General features: G+C 45.0%; 1 protein-coding gene across 1 annotated transcript; it reads right to left on the reverse strand.

The window, feature by feature from the left end:
• Positions 1-5464: 5464 nt before the first annotated feature.
• On the reverse strand, positions 5465-20563 carry LOC104268363 (cytochrome P450 20A1; the record flags this gene model as incomplete). The annotated part of the gene is given in 14 exon segments (XM_009868112.1): positions 5465-5823; positions 5993-6082; positions 7910-7974; positions 8588-8699; positions 9586-9706; positions 11082-11136; positions 11552-11667; positions 13223-13301; positions 14008-14175; positions 14852-14997; positions 20034-20200; positions 20288-20337; positions 20450-20503; positions 20505-20563. Coding segments are annotated over 14 exon segments (1433 nt in total), but the record flags the coding sequence as incomplete, so codon positions are not given.
• Positions 20564-20707: the final 144 nt, after the last annotated feature.

Here is a 20707-nt window from a genome sequence, read left to right on the forward strand (position 1 = left end):
GTTCAGAGGTGGCCCAGCACTGATACCCCAAATAAGAGCAAACATTTCCTGTCTAATAGTGTCACTGGAGCATCACTTGCTCACCTGCAGTGATGTTTCACTGTCATCAAGGTAACTGAGACACACCAGGGGAACATTTTACCTGATTCCTCTGCCTCCTGGCCAAGGCAAAAAGCCTCAGCTACCTTATCACCACTACTATCACTTATCTGTGTGCAAAGTTATAATTAAGATTTTGCTCCAAGTTACATTGGCTTAATGTGGAATCCTCTAAGATTTGTCCTTGCGACTTTCTACTGGCCTGGCATTGATCTATTTAAACGATTTTTCTCATTAAAGAGATGATCAAGTGCTTGCGCCAGAGATGTTGGTGCAGATACAGAACTATGACTGATGCTTTTTGCTTCCTGGAAGCAAGGCTTCTCTTTACAGGAGCATTAACATCAGAGCAATCACACGTACTTAATTTGTCTTGGGTTCAGGCTCTTCTTTAAAAGAAACAGGAATGACCTGAAAAGTAGAGGGAAAAAATCTTTACACTCCAGCCCTCCCCCAAATCTTTTTGCTGTGTTTTGAATGCTAAAATTCACACAGATTTAAAAATACTTATCTTCAAGGAATGTTGCCATGGAAACCCTTATCTTCTCTCCTTCCCCACCCTCCGTATGTGAGGAACATTTTCTTAATCTTTTTTTTTCCCAACATGTGGTAGTTCCTCTTCCCCGTCTGCTAACACCAAAAAACTGTCAGCGAGTCCTAAGAGATGTCAAACAGGCCTTTTGTTTAGTTGAAAAGTGATTGCTAAGAAACACTCCTGAGCTCAACTAGAGAGAGATGCCAAGATGGGTACATACTCTCAGGGTCCAGAGAAAGATGCCTGTAATATTTTCCAGCAATTCCTACTTTGGACAAGTGGAAAGAAGCAGCAAGAGCTGCCACAGTAATTACAACAGTTCCACTTCCTGGTAGCATAACACCAAAGTGATGGATTTTTTGTCTCCTAAGTTTTTTTCCCCTTCCTTGTCACTCACAATAAAAGGAGTAAGGAAGTGTATGCTCAAAGTGCTTTCATGAAGGTACTGCTCTCACCGAATCACAGAATGTCAGAGGTTGGAAGGTACCTTGAAAGATTGTCTAGTCCAGCCCCCCTGCCAGAGCAGGATCCCCTACAGTAGGTCACACAGGAACGCGTCCAGGCAGGTTTTGAATGTCTCCAGAGAAGGAGACTCCACAATCTCTCTGGGCACCCTGTTCCAGTGCACTACCCCATTCCTCTTGCCCCAAAGCTACAAGACAATCCAAGCATAAAATGGACGTCAATAAAGTGTCGACTTCACTCCACTGAGGGTATATCTGTATCCCAAGGTCAATGTCAGGGAGCCCTTTCTGTATCATTAACAGAAATCTTGGGAAGGTCTTACAGGGCCCTACTGAGGAGTGAGACTCTACACACGTCTCCTCCTGTCAGTGAGAAATGTGTGCACAGGACCCAGGACAGAAGGAGTGAGAAGGCAATGATAGTTACCCGTGAGTTAAGCAGTACCCAACTCTTCACAACAAACTATGCAGGTGAGATAGATACATTGTTTTCCCAGTACAGACTGCCAACAGCCAGAGCCTCACGTAACCGCACCTGCTTAAGGTATTTTAAATCAACAAATGCCCACTCTGCCCAACAACCAACATTTACTTTTGCAGCAAGTAGGACAGAAGTTGCCAAGCCCATCCTTTCCATTTCATGATGGAAAACAAAACATCCAGCCCTCAACTCTGTGCTGCATGCCACAGCCATTACCAGCAAGTCCTTAAACTGCTGGGAACAGAAGGATATTACTAATTTGCAGTAATGGCTCTATATGTAGCACAGGTTAATTAAAATCTAAAGGTAACACCACTTGTGGATATTTTGGAAGTAGTGGGAGGCCAGCTCAATAAGCTGTCTACTCTGGTCAAACTTGCATTGTCAACTGTCTCCTCAGTTGCCCACAGCACAAGGGGCAAAACTGTAAGGTATTCTCAGCGAGAAACAGCCATGACAATCAAGCAAAGGCCTGACTGCTCCTGGCACCAGTGGTGGCTGCCTCCTGAGAGCAGCAGGTCCCATAGGCACAGAGATACATTTAGCCTCTTGCCTTCCGTGAGTGCGTAGCCCTCTGTAGAAGCTTCTTCTACAGTCAGAGTCCAAGGAATGAAATGACAACTTCTCAGTATGCTTTTCAAGACCATCCTGTGAATTTGTGAAGCAGCTTTCTGTTACAGAGCAGGAGTATGAAGCATAAAAAACAATAATTCCCTATAGTATAGAAGCAACCTCCCCCTCTTGGCTTAGTTCCTAGACCAGGGAATTTCTTCCCACAGGTTGCAATGCTTGCCCACATCCCCATGTTACAGCCAGAAGGGATGCCTGGGCCTTAGTTGTGTCCTCAGTGCGTGGGTCTGAGCTGCAGGGCTTACAAAACCCTATTCTCTGCTGACCAGACTCCTGAGTCTGGCAGTCTGCTACAGCGCAGGTGCTGACTCAGGCTTTCCCCCAGGCTGGCATCTAACAATGCTTCGGCTGCAATCTTGTGACACGTCTAGCACAGACTCCCCCTGTCCAGTTATTTTTTTTTTTGTCCACAAAATTTGTAGGAACATAACTGTGTTGAGATTTCAAACTCTGATTCCAGTCAAATGCAACTGATTTGGCCAAGGGCTGAGAATTTGCTTCTTGTGAGAAGAGAAAGGGGGAAATAGCCAAACATAAGTGGGCAGGGGGATGTACTCTACGAACACAAGCCTTCCTAGAAACCAAAGCCAAACAAGAACCAGCTGACAGTGCATGCCGGACAAGGGGTGAGGGGAGAAATGGGACAAAAATGGTATTTCAAGCTTCTACTCAAAACAGATTAAAACATCACAAGAAAGCTCTGATCCATAACCATTCCTATATAAAAAAAAAGGGGGGGGGGTGCTGCACAAGAAAAAGATCCACAGCCGGGCTATCAATGTTGCACTAAAAATTTCATATTTAGGCTGTTTGAAATGACTACACACACAGAGTGAGGAGCGGAAACTTACAGACTTCAGCAAACAACGTGGCTGTGACCTCAGTGTCACTCCGAGCAGTGCATAACAAACGCTTGAGTGCCTTCCCACCCTCCTTTCCCTCCACGCTCAACAAATTTCCTGAACTGATGAGTCAGGGTGGTTTTTTGACAGCAGTTTTGAGAACACACAGGCTTTCTCCAGCACTTTGAACTACATTTTACTCTGGTATCAGTCACGGACTCCCGTAGCATGCTTGGTTACCAACCTAGGCTGAGAGCACCATCTTAATGGGATGCAATAACCTGTGCAGGCTGACAGAAAATTCACAACAAACTATATGGAATTATTCCCATTTTTGATTCTTCTAACTAGGGAATGGTTGTTGCAAGGCATTTGGCCCATACAGCTCCAGCAAGGCAGAGAAATGCTGTAACCATTACAATTACACTTGGAAAGCTTTTCCGGTGTCTGAAAGCTTCGCTCCTATGACATGGCTACAAGAAAGCAGATCTTTGCCACTCCATTATGTGACAGTCAGCTATTCCTTGTCTGGTTCCTAGCAGTGACAGGGCTATCCCACCATTTTTTCCTAAGAGGGCAATAATTTAGCCTCCATTTTACCTCCTCCGCACACTAGGGATCCTTTAAAGTAAAATCCTTTACCACACCGATTTCTCTAGAAGGTTTAAGAAACATCTGCAACCTTCAAGAAAAACAAGCCTTTCTGCATAAGCAGTGAAGCAAAGCTTAATATGAATTGCCATCTGGGGACATGACCAACCTTCAGTTAAATGGAGGTCAGGTTAGCAAGAGCTTTCTTGCAGTTCATTATAAAATCAATGCAAGAGAGGCAGCAAGCTGAACTGCACAATCCTCCTCTTCCTGCCCGGCAGACAAAACACTGTAGAACAGCATCTCTGTCTTATCTCTTCCCCAAAATCAAACTGCACTGGGAGAGATCTGAATCTCTACAGCTCCACCAAAAGCAGAGCTGACACATTAAACCCAAGAGCAGAATCTTCCTTGTGTGGTGCCTACAGAGGCTGGCCTCAGACGTTAACCCTGTAAGACTGTATTCAGGCTAGCACTTGGCAGCAATACAAGAGCCAAAACGTTGTTTTTTAAGAGAAGCAGATTTCCCGACTTGGAATGTGCCAGTGAAAGGAACAATGTCTATAGAAACAGGAATTGCAGCTACCAGGTATGTGTGTCTGTGTCTGCAGAAGCAGTAGGAAGGAGCTCTAATGGGAGCCACATGCTCCCAGTCTGCTCTGCGGCACATGGGTAGCTGTGTACAAAAGCCACCGGGGTGTACATGGCTGCAGGCTGAGCAACACCTCACCTACCACCACACAGCTTTTGGGTGGCAAGAGGGGTAGGAACTGGAGCTAACAGAGAAGCCAGGTTTATAGAGAAAAGACTTGCAAAGACCAGATAAAGGGTGATCTTATGTAAGGGGCAGGGGGGAAAGGTGACACCCAACCTGAGAAGGAAGTCAGATGGCAACTACTCCTATGAGAGAACAGGTTAAGAGGTTCCTGCCCCATAAGCCATTCAGTGGGCTCTGAAATGTCTTTCAGGAGCTGGTCTACGAAGGCCAAAAGCGAAAGAAAGAAGCAGGAAAAAGCGTGTGAACGTGTGGCATGCGATGCTGCTTTGGCTGGCCCCCATTTTGGAGGAAAAGGATTCTTTGAAAGACTTTTAAGTTACTAAGTATGACATTAATCCAGAGCCCTATAAAATCAGCACTCTCCTTTTCCAGTATCTGCATGACCGGTCTCATGCTGACCCAGTGCGGAATGAACTGCAAGCACCTGTCAATTTCTGATGCTGATTAGATTAGACACTGCCCTCAGAACTGTCAGGATAGAGAATCCCTTTCTCAGGGCTTTGTTCTGCGGTTTTATTTCATTTCATTATATTATTACTGATGCTTCTGTTTTCACAGGCAAAGCAATTTTATTCCTTGTGGTTTACTAGCACTTCTCAGTCATCTGTTCTCCTGCAACCTCACAGCATAGCAAGATTGCACAGCAAGAGAAGTGGTGGTGCAATTCCCACCCCACTTTATTTCTCTCTCTCTCATATACACTCGCACATACTTCTTACAAGATATATCTGTTCTTCTTGCCAGTTATAGCTATAGCTCAAGGGAAGGAAAGCCACTTTGAATAAAAATATCTACACATAGAGAAAGGCTTTGTCCTTGTATCTCTAAGGTCTCACCTAGCTAGGACCCATGAAGAAGCATTCCAGTGGGTAAGAGATGCACTCTTCTTCAGCTCTGGTTGCTGTTGGAAAGGGGCTGGATTAACCAGAGGTCTGGTCTTTGACTAGCTGACACCCAGTAGTTCATACATACACCACCGCAAGGTCTTGTTGCTTCCTTTGCAATGGTTTGGCCAGAGACCCAAAAGCAAATGTAAAAAAGGCATACAGATTAAATCTACTTTAATATGACTACTGGTTGAGTTAGAAAAAGTACCAAAAGAGAGGTATGTGGTTAACAATGTGGAAGGTAACAAAATCTGGATGCAAAATTCCTTGGCTGAGTCAGTGCAGTGCCAGCATGACTCCCCCTAAGATCCTTGCTCAGAACTTCATGGCTGGCTGGCACTTTTAGCCCCTTGTTTTGCTTGCTCTTAGCTTCTCTTAGACACTGTTATCCAGGCTTCCTCCTTTGGTGAGGTTACCAGCTCATATTTGGTCTCCATGACTTGTCCTTTCACTGGGTGAAGATACAGTTTCCTTACCAGGACACTCAGCAGAACTGTAGCCACCATATAGGCAAACCTGAGGGAAGAGGCAGGACAAAAGAATAAAAACCTTGCTGTGATGTAAATCTGCCAAAGGACAACTGCCAGCTTGGACAGATTGTCTCAGCAGTAACAGGAAGAGGCTGAAAGCACCTCCTCTTCTATCTGCCACAGAGACACACAAAGACCGCCTTCCTTACGCTCACCTCAACTCTGGGCACTCCTGGCTTCCTGAAAAACCTAACAAGGAGAGGTTTTTCATGTCCGATTCCTCACTGAATCTCTCTGGGTCAAACCTGTGGAAAATAAAATACACTGAGGCTTTCTGCGGCTACCGGATCCTCTCCCCAGACACAGGTGCACACACCCATGAGCAAGAAACTGACATCAAAACAGAGAATCTCACTAATATGCTCTCTCTAAATCATGCTGGCTAATCCCACACAGATATATGAAGGCAATTGTGCATCCACTCCCCCTATGTTCCCAGATGGTCAGCTGTGTCCCAGCTTGGTCAAAATGCTGATAAACTGAGTTAGCATGACACAGGACTGGAACTAATATGCATTATCTCTCAGCAGTGAGCATTTAGCTTGAGTACACAGCTGAGCTGATGCTCCTATATGCCCCCTATTCCCCTCCACAATCTGATTTGTCTCCCTCTCTCTCCCATGTGTCCCTTCCTCTCTCACTTCCAAAAATATTTCCCTTTTCTCCTTGTTCCTCACCCTTCTCTTCAAGCAGCTGGTGTGTGTATGTATGTACTGGGGGAGGGAAGCTGGTGACTCATTCAAGTGAGAAAAGTGGTTTCCAGCATTAGGATGGTGGAGGCTGTGAGGAAACTATTATCCAGGGCTGGCATGAGTTAAAACAAGATTCCCATAATCAACTACCAGCAGGGAGACTAATAAAATACAATTCAATTTAAATATAAAAGAAAAAAACAAACAGGAAATTTGACGGATGGAAGGCAATTCTCTTACACTTTCTGCTAAACCCTTCTGCTTATACTTCAAGTCTTTGGCTCCTTCCCTAAACATCAAAGCTCGGCTTTTATCAAAGTGAAAGAGTATGTGGGTGCTGACCCTCAGTAAAAGCAGCATCAAACTTACATTCCCCCTGAAGTGGCAAATTACAGAAAAGAAAATGCAGCTGCTTAGCAAAACAATAGGGAGGACAAACAACCACACACAGTGTTTTCGTACAGAAGGTAGGGGAAAGGATCACAAAGAGCTGATCTCCTGTCTCCATCACAGAAATACACATCTACCTTAGGCTAAACCTCAACCTCCTTCTCCTTGAATTAAGCCCACTGCGCTCATAGCAGTCCTCGCTGCCCCACCCAGCAAACCCTCTCTAAGCACAGTGGTGTCCTTTCCTAGCGGGCAGACCCTGCCAATATGTTGGCCCATTGGTGCATCAATGCCCGACCGTTTTGTAAGAGCTACACTTGCAGGAGAGGACAAGTGCTGTTCTAAAGGCTCTGTTCTTTCTCCTAAATTTCATCTGTCCTCTCTGTCTAGAATAACTGACCCACATTTTTTTCCCAGCCCAAATGAAGTAAGTCAGATACATGTTAATATTTGTCGTCTGGAGGCCACAGGAAGCTAGAGCTATTTTTGTCTTTAACCTCTGTGATACTAGCCTGGACCTAGTTTTGTTTTCACAGAGAGAAGTAAAGAGGTAGCCTTTCGCTCCCCTAAAAAACCAAAACCTAAGACTGAAATTTCCTCCCTTGCATCAGTTTTACGATGACAGCAGTTGATTCCAAAGTCATTCAAATCACTGTTTTTCTCTCACAGAAAACCTTAAAAAGAATTTAGCAGCATTTGCCAGGAAGCTGTGTGTCTGTAAAAAACGTTTTTATCAATGACTAACACAAAGACACAGGCACATGCAGACTGGACCATGGGAGGGTCATGACTTGAATTGCCCCAAAATCCCACCCATGGAGACAAGCAAACCATAGCTTTGTAAACTGATTTTCTTACAGACTCCTTTTCATCTCTAAAATCTGCATAAAGCATGCTCTGCAGCGCAACAGACTGTGCTATACGATCTAAAGAGTATTAATTTTTAAAAGGAAAGGAATTTGTTGCAATAAAAGTCTTGAATCTACATACTTGTACGGTGATGGCCAAGATGAACTATCCTGCAGCATCACACCAAGAGCATAAAGCACAAGTGTCTGCAAAAAAAATTAGGATGTGTATGTCAGAGCAGGAAGAAACGCACAATTACAGACATCAATGCAGCCCTGCTGTAGACTACTCATATTTATTAGGTGGATTAAAAAGATAAGCTATATTCACCTACAGATTCCCATAATCCATGCCCAGATATTAGGATTTTAACTTCCAAGGCCCATGCTTCAGCTGTTAGGAGGTAGAGAGGGTCTGATCCCATTCTTCTACTCTTGCTGGAATGTATGTATGAACCACACTATCCTCTGCAACAGAAGGTACCACTTTGCGTGGGAAATACAGGTGATACGATCAGACCTCAGATCAAGATCTTTTATGCACAACCAAGCCCACAAGCCCCTTCAAAAGATGATTCTTCCCTGGTGAGCCCAGAACCAGAAGAAAATCTCAGCAAGAGAACATGAATTGCCAGAGCCTCTCCCACAGAAGAACTGCAAGGCAAACGTTGAGCTAAACTGTACTTCCAGATGACAGAGCAGCTGCTCAGGTTCAACAGTGTCAAAAGAAATGGTCTTTTTGCCTCATCCCTCCAGGGGAATAGGAGGTATTGGTAAATTCCCATCCAGGAAAGAAGAGTGGCTCCCAGTACTGCCCTACCTCTTTGGGGATAGTATGTTGGTCGACTCTGCCCTCCAGCTCCTGCAGCTGTGCAGCAACAGGAGTGAGCTTTGCTGTTCGCACTGTCTCACACAGGACTTGCCGACAGTATCTGGAACCAGTAAGACTTGGTTAGTTTAACGCTCCCAGAGAGAAGCTTGTCCATGTACTAGTGGCAGCTAGGAGAGGAGAGTTGAGTCACCTGCTACATTTAGGGTCACAGTCTGTTCCTGCAGCTGTCTCAAGCCACACTGAGGCAGTACTTTTTTTTTTTTCCCCTAGGACAGAGTCCCAGCACATTTGCAAGAAGCATGAAATTTCGCTATCAGCTTTTAGGGAAGGTTATGAAAATTTTTCTTCACTACACTTTTTTCAGATTTTAAAACAAACTAAATCTGCTGAAAAGCATAAACACACCAGCCCTTTTCCTGGACCTCTCACTCATACAAGAAGCAACAAGAAACTCACATACTCAATACTTCCTTACTGAAACTGTAATGCTAGTTCAAATACAAAATGCACCCAGGTGCACTAATAAATGAGCAAAAAATAAAGGCACACTATTGACTAGTCATCATCCTTGTTCTGTGGCCTTTTGAAAAGATTATTCCATGCTTTCCCTATATATATCTAAGATAAATCCAACCATTAAAATGACTCATTATCTCTACTTTTGGAAAACTAGGGCAGAACCCAAACAAGACGGTCAACAAACAAATTTTGGCCTGGTAGCCAGGGCACTCGTTCTGTGCTCTCTGCCAATCAACCTGAAGGGGCTTCCTACAGGCACCATGAAGACAGCAGCTTGGTCCCCATATCTGGAGCCCTAGAGCAGATTCTCTCTGAGCTGCAAGTCATCCTTCAAGAAAAAAAAGAAGAGAGTAGCTTTTGGATGCCTCCTCCTGGCCCAGTGGAGGCTGGGCATCGGGCTCCAGCACATACAGCCCCTGTTCCCATCACCAGACAACCTCTTCTGCAGTTCCTTCCATGGGACCCACCTGAGCTGCTCGATCTTCTCATGTGTAATTGGTCCCTTCCCCAAAACGCGCTCCATCTCCTTGTACAGATTCTGCTGAACATCTTCCGAGGTTGTCAGGAAATAGACTGCCCAGGTACACACTGGGGAAGAAATCAAGACAAGACTGCGCTCGGAAAATTCATCCTTCCCAAACTGCATTCAGTTTTCTTACTTTCTGTATTTGAAACATTACTTTTTGACCCAGAAAAGGGTGACCTCTGTTCGCAGCTGGCTGTACTGATTCTGTATTCAGCGGCACGAGTGGAGTCTGAACTCCTGTGCAACAAGAGGCCCTGCAAGCTAGAATTCTTTCCACTGCTTTGAGGAGCTCAGGGAGCTGTGCAGGAGACTGAGCCATTCAGCCTCCTGGGAATTCAGAGAAGGGACCACATAGCCCAGAAAATCCTAGGGAACCAGGGTTATTAGACCAACCATGCAAATGAAAGGCTGGTTTGTCCAAAGCATCAGAAAACTCCGTTATTTAGGGGGCTTCTCCAGCCCACCTCAGGTGACTGCTCCTGACAGGGAGCAACAAGAACAGCACAGCCCTTCTCAGCAGGCTGGCCAGCACTTGTCTCCCCTGCATCTCTTTAGTGAGGTAGTCAAGGGACATCTTCAACAGCAGAGTGAAATAGAAACCTTGCATAAGAAATAAGCGTGTAGGATGCAGTTGCCCTAAAGCTACGAGGAAATGTTTCTACCACTCCAAACTGTGTATTCATGAGAACTATCTGGAATCCCCAAGGAGTCAAGCCCCTTAAAACGACAGTCTTCCTGGAGTACCTGGAGAGAATGTTCTCTGGGGAGAGTATTATCATAGTTGCCAAATTTACCTTCCACATTCTTTGACATCCAGCTGCATCTGGGAGGTTTTCTTCGAAGTCCCAGCTCCACTGACGGAGACGTGGGTCCTGCTAATCATCCCCCATCTTAAAGAGATTTTACACAACTCCTGTTTGTATTTCTATTTGTTTGTTTTGGTTGTGGGTTTTTTTTTCCCCACAATCTTTGCACAAATCTCAAAGTAGCTCCTCTGAAAGTCTTTCATACAGGGAACACATCTATCCTCCAGAAATTCAAAGCAGACAGTCAGATAACAGCACTCTGCTCTCGTTTCATTCCCACATGCCAGAACCTGTTTTACAACATGACCTTTGTGGCTTACATTTTTTCGTGCTTTTTCACTAAATTTAGCATAAGGTGGCTGAGGTTAGAGTGCAAATGAAAAGCAACAGGAAGAAATTCTAAGGTTCAACAAAAGACTGGGAAGGTTGTCAAACACAGCTTAGTTTCAACTAACTAGCTGCGAGGCTTTGTCAATAGTCTGATGTAAAAATTAGCTTCTACTATACATCTAGCTCAGGAGAAAGAGAATGCTGAATATATTTTTTATTAGGCTAGAATAAGTCTCATGTCATCACATAGTTTGAGACAGCTGAGTGTAAGAATGGAAAGTTACCCACAATCTGTACTTACAGTTAGCAGTGATTATGCATCCTGCCAGAGAGAAAATCATCGCATCTTCCAGAATCTATGAAATAAAATCTATTTCAGAGAATGAAGTTTGTAAGACTGCAAAGATAAAAAAGAAGTGGCACAGTGCACTGAAGCACATAAAATCTCTTTAGTGCAGAGAGCAGGAAGCACACCTAAAAGACATGGACTGAACTCTTTATGGGACTTCCACTGGAATGGCACATGAGACATGCTTAACACTAACATACTTCTGCTTAATAAAAATAGCAATGAAGTGGCGGCAGAGGAACGCTACCAAAGTCTAATGCAATTTCACACTGCAGAAGCGGAGAAGAAAACAAGAAACCCTGCTTTAGTAATGAATCTGACCTAAGATGCACGAATTGAAATTAATTAAAGACTACAGTGTAATGAGCTGCCCATCTTGCACACCTCCACTACTGTGTAATGACGTAAACAGCTGCACAGACCTGCTGGTCACTGAGGCTCCCCTGCAACAAGGTGTCTATAAAGACATGTCTGTTGAATGATCTGCCTCGGCGCTCCTTTGTAACTTTCGTTAAGGTGGATTCCATCTCCATCAGAGCTTTGGAAGTAAAAAGAAATGTTTATTTTAAAACCTGGTCATCCTGTGTGCTGCAGAGAAGCAAATCTATCCCCTTGAGCAGATTTTCAAACCAGCTGTCCCTGCTGGGCCCACTTAACAGAAGCAGTCTCTGTTACATGTTACCATCAATTTGGAAAGCAGTATCTCCAAATTTAGCTGCAAATGCTGGAACCAAGTAAGACAGGTTGCCTATAGAAAGCCACCCATACCAGTATAACTGAGACATGGACTCTATGAGCTCAAATGACATAAGCGGAAGTCTTGAACCATCAAAGAACATGTTTAATCAGCCCCCGTAAAAAATGTTAGAGCCAGGTAACACTAGTTCCATGGCCTGTAGAATTATAGTTACTGAACTGTTACAGCACCTCCAGCCACTGATGGTGTCCCTTTTGCTAGAGGTTCTAAAAGCCTGGTGCAAGAAGATGGCTCTGGACTAAAGAGTCTGCATAGACAGAGAGAGAAAGGTGGGGAAAATGTAGGAGGATTTTGCCAGAGTCCACACATCTGAAAATACTTGGGTCCCTAACCCCTGATGGCTGCTGTGGGAACCAAGGAGAGTTAGGGACCTAGATGCCATTTACTGTCTGATTTAAATGACCTACTCAAGACTAACTGGGGAACATGGAGCAAAAGTTGGATCTGAAATCTGATTTAGCAAGGCCCAGTTCAGCCCCTTAATCTTAGAATGACTCTTCCTCCCTCCTCTCTGCATTGACAGGCCAGCAACACTTAAACACAAAGCCTCACTATCTGGAGTTTGTGAAATCGTGTCCTAATGCATCATCCTATCACAAAACTCAGGAACTGTCCTGAACAAGTGCCCATGGTAGAACCCATTTTAATGGGGCAGTAGTTGTCCTTAGGATCTGAAAGCCACAGAACCAGCAACATAAAGAAGGAAACACTGGGTTTGGAGGATTTACAAGCAAACTCTCAGTGCTAGATAGAAGCAACTTTTGTTTTGAATAAAAGCACTGCCCTAAAAGACCTGAAAATCATGTTACCTTGCAATAGCACACGAAAGGCTATCACGTGGAAGGTATCCATCAAAGCAGCATCTCTGTACTTGTGTCTTCTGGCCTGTGAGCAACTGTCTGGCAGCACATTCACCAAATGGTGCATCGTAACAATGACTATACAGGCCAAACCAAGTGGCTCCATCTGCCTCCACCTATACAGTTGCCTGCCTCCAAGACAGGCCAAAAGTGGATGCTAGAGAAGAGAACAGGAAGGGAACAGGCACACTGATATTTCCCAGTATTCTCTATCATTCTCCAGACTGGACAAACCATAGAACTGGACCTTGGAACTAGAGTTCTAGTTCTGCAAACCTCTCACACAATGGCAGGCTTGTCACTCAACTCCAAAGCAATGATCTTATTCTTGCATAAAGAGGACACATCTGGATAGCATGATGACCAACTCCGCAGAAAAGTTAAGACAGTTGGGCAAATCAAGTGGTTTCATATGCTAGCTACCTCTAAATACTAATCAGAGTGGTAGGAAGACTGTGATTTTGGGAAGAACCTACCATCTTTGTAGAGCTTCTTCCTAGTCATGTTTTTGTCAAGGGACCCATCCAAGAAACCCTTCCCAATCTCCGACCAGATCTGAAAGAAGGACAGAGAGAAGAGTACCATCACTCACCACAGGCTGAGACTGCTGGGACTCTTCCATTCTTCCCTATTCAGGAAAATGAAAACACCGAATAAAATGAAGATTTCCTGTGAATAAGGAATTGGTCTCCGCTTTAGCACACTATGTCCCATTCCAGATACTACGTCTATGACAGCTGAAAGTGAGTTGCAATAAAACAACTCTAATTACAACTGTAGGGGAAAAGGCATGGGAATATTGAATGGGAGATGAAACTGTTTCTTTCCCACCCTCTCACCAGCAGACTTAACATCTCCAGATGTGGCCACAGATTAGGACCTCCTCAGATTTTCATTCCTCCACAATGTTACAGAGCCTTCCAACCATCTTTGAAAAGGAGAATCTCCACTGGCATTCACAGTGGAGTTTAACCGATGTAGGTACTAAACACTCTCCTACCAATTGCCATTGGATTTGGGTTCTTGATGCCCACAGATCCTTTAGAAACAGCTCAGACTAATGACAGCAGGATCAGCACTATCTTTTTGATAGTTTCAGCTTAGGACAACTGAGGAAGAACCCTCAAATTCCTAAGCTTAATGATAACTTCATGTTAAAGTCTCAGCAGTAGCTTGCACTAAACTGTACAAAGACATAAGCTGTGTGCTGTTGGCATGGAAAAATATAAAAGCATATTTCCTGGTTCTTCGTGACACTTACTGCATCATGGTACCTGCGGAATCGAATGACTTCCCGGTCATCTTCAAAGCTGCTGCCCATAGCTATCTGCGTGACAGACTTCATGGCAAAGCCCAGCATGTGCTGGCAGAGCGGCACGTGTTGTGCCTCAGGGAGGGAGAGCCATTTGGCTAGCAACTCTTCTGACAGCTTGAGAGAGAAGGAACCATTAGTTGGCAGTAATATCAGCAGCCTATTTACCAAACATACTGTGGAGACATACCGACCCAGTTCCTAAGGCAGACCACACTTTCATAGCTAGAGCGTGAAGCTACATTCTTTCCAGAGCTTCCTCCCGTTGTTAACTTAAACTCTAACATTTAAGCCTCAAATCTACCCCCTCTTCATAAGCTCTTCCTCCAACAAGGCAGTCCTGTCCTCCTCTCTTGTTCCCTCTGTCACAAAAGAAACCTTAAAACCTTTAATATTAGTAGCTCTGGACTGTGAAAATAGATTATATTCTGGCTGCTGGACTGAGTCAACAGAACAGTTCTTCACTTGTTTGTGGTCCCAATAGCTGGTTCCTTGCACCTCTCTCCTGCCCTGGGAAATAAACCTAGAATCCAGATGCTCCAGTATCTTTAACTGCATCTGATATCTTCACATAAAAAGTCACCAAACTCAGCCCTTCCCTCTAACGCACTGGAGCTAAGAGAAACCAAATACTGACATCGTGCTTGAACAGGCAGAGACTGTTTGCTGTCTCAGACGCTTATAGTTGCAGCACTAATTTGAATGCAGCTCCTTTTTCCTAGTGATCATTCTCATTGAACTTTTCCCTGTGAGGCACAGAGGTCTTCCCTGCAGTACAAAGCCAGTTACGCACCTTCTGGATGAGAGCAAAGTTACTTTGCAAGGATTTGGTCACACCATTTTCATATAGCTTTCTCCTCATGTGGCTCTCCCCTGTATCCCCGTTCAGGCTGGACTGGTACCTCAAGAGGGACTTCAGCATTGTCTCAAAGGGATCCACTGAAAGCAAATAAAGGAAACACCATTCGAAAGTCAGGCAGCCACACCACACAGGGATGATGAAAACAGCAACCTCTTTGAGTGCTGCTACTTCTGGGCAGTGAGCAGGGCACGGCTTCTTCTCCCAGAAACAGTCTCTTTGGGGCATCAAGCTTCTCTTGGTCAGTGTGGGCTGGGACATCATAAGGTCTCTTCTCTGCTGCATGGAACTATACTGTGATCAGGTCTGGACCCTGCTGGCTCTGCCAAGTAATTCTTCACTAATAATGATGCCTTGCAAGCTTGTTCCCAGCTTGCCAGTTTCCAGCTGGTTGTGCCATTGACTTGGTGACACCACTGAGCATGGCATGCTCCTTCCCCTTCTCCAACCTGATCTGCAGCCCCTCTAGCACATTGCCCCTTGACAGCTGGTGCACCCTCCTGCCCTGACCACGACTATGCATGCAAGATATATAAGCTTGCGTGACAGACTGTGACAGCAGTTGCTCTCTGCACTCCTTACTTTGCTTCACAGCCTCAGCAAACCTCATGTGACACCCTACCGCTCCTGCATGATTTCTTTTGCATGCACTGAGTTCCCTGCTGATGAGCTCTTTCCAAACCAACGCCTACCTCTCTCAGCCAGGGCTGCCTCCAGCAGAGAAGCTCTTATAGAAAACAGTACCCCATGAAGCTACAGAATACTTTCTACTTCTAATCACCTTACTTTCCATCTTCCTTCCTCACAGACACTTGCAACAGTGCATAAACTAGGCAAAAACTCCATCTTCCATATCTACTTCAATTAGATTTTTAACTCTGAATTTCACCACCAGAGGCCTCTAATTAATAAATTTGCTAAAGTATATTAGGTGTCAATGCAAAATTGTGCCATAAAGCATGGCATACACCCTTTCTGTAAACTCTTCTGTGATTCTTGCAGTACTGGCACAATCTTTATGGAACTGCTGAAAGCAGCAATCAGGGTTTTTTCAAGAGGGATATTTTCACTGTTTATCACAGTCTGCTGTTTCTCCCAGATGGAGAGTGAAACCTCTGAGGCATCAGAAAACATCAAGCCTGGGCTAGACACGTGTGACTCTATCAACTGTGGACGTATCTAGCACTCCCAGCAGAAATCATGGCCTCATTATGCTGCTGGACAAACACAGGAGAACAGACAATTCCCACCCACAGAGGACTTACTATCTAATGATACAAAAGCAGATCATGAGGCCAGAGGCATGAATATGGTAAACTTTCCTAAATGCTCTTCTCTCACATCATTTCCCTTCCAATGTTTTTAAGCTGTACATCTCACCTTCTTTGCCACTTTGAATGATGGGGAGTATGTGCATGTGTCTTTTAGTACAGCAGATGGTACCTGCAGCTCTCCATGTGGAGCAGGCTGTTACGTGACTCTAGCTGCTGCTGACAATTCCTCCTCAAAGGTTCTTTGCTGTGGAGTGGCTGCTGCTATTCATGCCACGATTCCCTGTTGACTGGCTCTGGCAGGGCTAGGCACGGTACTGGGGCAGCCAGAAAGACACGTGGCTGGTGGTAAAGCCTGCATAGCACATCTGGCAAGCAGATGCATTTGGAGAGACCAGAGAATGCTTAGCACCATCACTAGCAGGAACTGCAAAGTTTGGTGCATATGAAAGAAAACCGCTGGATCAGCCACAAGCTCTGGTTTTTTGTCTCTAGCGTAAACTGGTCGTCCCATGCCACGCTCACTGTTGTGAACTCGGGACTGCAGAGCCCAGGCTGCTCTTTACTGAGAGCTGGCCCTGCCTCGCAGTATTTGGTAAATGGCCGTTTCTCCACAGCTATGGGAGGCTAGTGACTCCACAGAGCACAAACTGCCTCTGGGAGACAGAGCTCTGTCTTGCCAGCAGGAGGCACCTCCAGGACTTCTTTCTTCGACCTAATCTTGAAAACCTCTCCAGGGTCACATATTCGGTCCTCCTAGTGAAGCATATAAAAACTTCACATGTTGCTTCCTCTTACAAGGCAACCGTCACCCTCATCCTAAGACTCTTAGAGCGCTGTCTTGGACACCACTGTAAGTAAATATAGAGAGCTGATCTAACTCTGGATAGCTGAAACAGATGCCAGTCAGAACTGAACATCAGAGGTGGAAAGGACCTCTGAAGCTGCAGAGTACATACAAATGCACACAGAATAGCAATGAAGCTGTGCTGCTCGAATGGGCCAGGACCCATAGCTCCATCTCCAGCATTCAATAAGCTTCATGCATTGTTCTAGTCCATAAGGTGGCACTGACTCATGGGAGTTTTCCAAGTGGGCATCTGAACCCACTGCTCCTGGCAATCCTGAATTAGCCAACCTTCTTCACATCCACACCTTTTGCAGGCCTGGGCTGCTTCCCCAGAGCCAGCCTCCCACAGGAATCACCACTATCAGCAGCAAAATTTTACTTCCTTTGAGTTCTCCTCGCAAATTAATCTCATCCAAGCTTTAAGAGGCCACAAAAATATAGCAACTTCAAACATTGCTTTAAGCATGAGGAAAAACAGTCTCCAGGCTTCGGCAATCTGTTAATAACTATGACTACAATTAGTTCAACTTCAAGGCTCTCATGAAAGATGCACTACAGCACCTCTCCCTCTTTCCAAGAAGTTTGTCCACACCTGTGACACACACTTGAGACGAGAGGAGCCTTTTTATGCTACTCAGAGCTAAACCAAGAGCTACATCTCAAACTTGGAAACCAACAAGCAGGCACCTGTGAAGAGCAGCTCTGGCCTCAGGTACTCCAGCAGACTGCGGAGTCACATGGCAAGGGTTTTCAGGTGGGGATGGAGAGTCAGTAGTTGGATATAACCCAGTCAACAGTGGGCTGTCTCCTGCCCCACAGCACTGTGTGCACAGAAGAGATATGGACAAGACCAGGTCTCCAATAAAACTGCAAGATTCCTGCAGCCCCTTTGTGGCTGAGAGCTACCAAAACACCTATTCCCACGCACCAGGATAATGGCACAGGAAACGTTTTGCTACAGCCACTCAGCTACTATGTGTTGTTATACCTCAAAGCTCCAGGAGAAACAATCAATAAGATTTCTCACCTCTAATAAAGTTTGAGCACTTCTGACAAGCATCGGTGCTGAAAGAAAAGCACTGATACAACTAATATCACTGCTTTTTCAGGCCTGGGTTCAGTACAGACCATGAGAACCCTCCTTCTTAAGCCTGCTGCCTTATGAGGATCCCCCCATAAAGTCCTCCTTCTGCTGGGCTGAACACACTTTCCCTGGCCCCTCCTGCAGAACAGACTCCCCACTCCTCAGAGAGCACTGGCAGTCTTTCTTTGCACTTGCTTTATTCACAACCATGCCCGAGTACAGAAGTCAGAGCCGTACACAGGATTCTAGGTCTGCTCATCTTCATCTTGTGCAATAGCCTGGACACTTACTGCTCTTTACAGAAAATACACAACTCAGTGTAGCCTTTTCTTTTTTCCCACGGTTGTGTCATCCTGCAGGCAATTAATGCAGCCTGCTTTTGCTCCTCTCCTTCCCGTTTCTGCTACCCCAGCCCACAGGGGTACCCATCTCACTCTGCTTCCCTATGTTAACAAGGGGTGACAACACGGTATCATCAGGGCAGGCTGCTAACACAAGTGGGAGTATTTCACCTCCCCAATCCAGCATTCCACTTTCCCAACACAATCCAGCTTTGTTGCCTTTCATTTATCATATCCCATTACCTCCAGCTTAATTTATCATATCCCAGCAGCTCCAGTGCTATCCAAGCAAATTCTAAACTGAAATTCTGACAGAAACAGTTCTATTACTTTCCCTGTCTAATTACCAAAGAAGCATGGCATGCATTTCCTATTTACCCCCACCACTAAAAAATATGTTTAGCCCTTGGCATAGCAGGATGCCAGACCAATCTGTAGCTGCCTGAGTCACTTTATTTCCTGCATCTAAACCCAGGCACTGTATTTGTTTTTCTCCAGTATTTGGGTACTCTCAAATTCAGTACATTTCTGAGAACCTGCCTGCCCAGGGGGCCGTCACCACCGACTCCTCTGTTTCCCCCAAACACACTTGAGTGCATTCAGACCTTTCAGGGTGTGTTTCCACTTTCTGCCATCCTCCATGTCTTGCTGATTTTCATTAACTCCCACTCCTTCCTCAGGTTGTCACTGTTTGCTTTGAGTCTCTCTGGCAACTGTACAAGAAGTTTACCCATCACGACCCCAGCATAAAGTGATGCTGAGATATCTGCCTGTGCTTAAAGACAACCTACAGGGTCAGGTCAGAGGTATGCAACCATTACCTCATTCAACCTAGCTAGATGAAAACTGGAAAAACAAGAGTTTAAACCCAAATATCAACTGAGTTCTTGTGTGTGATCACCTCAGGAAGCAAAACACCCACCTAAGAGGCTCACACCATAAATTTAAATACCCTCCCAGAACTAAGATGGTCGACTCAGCACCACTGACCACTTCCAAGACTGGAAGATCACTAAAGGTTTTCAGCACAAAATTCCACACACCTTAGAAAAATAAAAGTTAAAGAACTTGTTCAAATAATACTTAAAAAATCTCCACACTGAACCATACAAGGGAGCTATCACAAACTAGCACAGCTGTTTTCAGACTTAATTCAGCAAAGTTCCCCCTCTTAAACTGTATTTCAGGCTGCTTTCAAAATGTACTCCAAGTGGCTACAGGATCTTCACCTTGCTGTTTCAAACTAATGAGCATGATGCTTTCCATAAACAGTTGCCTGTAGGGAGACATAAGCATACTAACACCACATTAACAAGAGACACAATAGCATACTAATAAAAGACACAAGCACACTAATTTCTTGATGGTCACCGAATAGCAGTAACTCTTGGTCATTCACATTCAAGTCCAATTTGCAAGACCAAAGACATATCTGAACCACCACGTCAGCTCCAAACTATGTCTAATTTTCTTTCTACTTAGAATGAAACCCCAGCTCCCTTTGACATAGGATACCCAGCAAGGCCAGAAGGAACAGACAGGACTCAAAGACAGAGCAAAGGACACTTACACAACCGGTTGGGGTTAATATGTTGTTTCAGGAGATCTATGGAGCCAAGGCTGACAACAAGACGCCTTCCAAACCAGAAAGAGACCAGTGGGCCATATTTTTCATGAAGGTTCACCAGGAACTCATGCAGACTGCTGCTGGCAATGATATCTGGCAGGTTGCCATCCCTGAGGAACACAAAGAGGGCATCCAGTCATGAACAGCACCCTCTGCCAATGCTGAATTTGATCAATGTGGAGATGGAACTCACTTACTTTTCATCAGTTGGAGTCAGCCCAGGGATACCCGATGCCTGCCTAGATGCCTAGGGAGTAAAAGGAAACATGTAATCTCCTTGAATTTAAGATTTCATGCAAGCCCCATAGCTTTCAGTAGGACTGCTGGAATTTCCGCATCAATACTGCCACACTACTAACAAAAATCAAACAAAAACCAAGTAAGCCACATCCTCACGCCTCAGACCTGCTAAGGCTTATGAAGCCGATCACCCACAAGTGTGTGCCTGGTCCCAGCAGCTAAACCGCCCGGTTAGATGGCAGGTCCCCGCGTCAACGTTTTAAAGGGTCAGGTCTGAAGGTAGGTCTTACTGCCTGATTGTGCCCTGGAGAGCTGCACACGAACAAATCTGCCAGGGGGCACATAAAGCCTTTCTTAAGGGGAATTCACCGCTGTAA

The sequence above is a fragment of the Apaloderma vittatum genome, unplaced genomic scaffold (assembly GCF_000703405.1).
Source record: "Apaloderma vittatum isolate BGI_N311 unplaced genomic scaffold, ASM70340v1 scaffold38124, whole genome shotgun sequence".
Lineage (NCBI taxonomy): Eukaryota > Metazoa > Chordata > Aves > Trogoniformes > Trogonidae > Apaloderma > Apaloderma vittatum.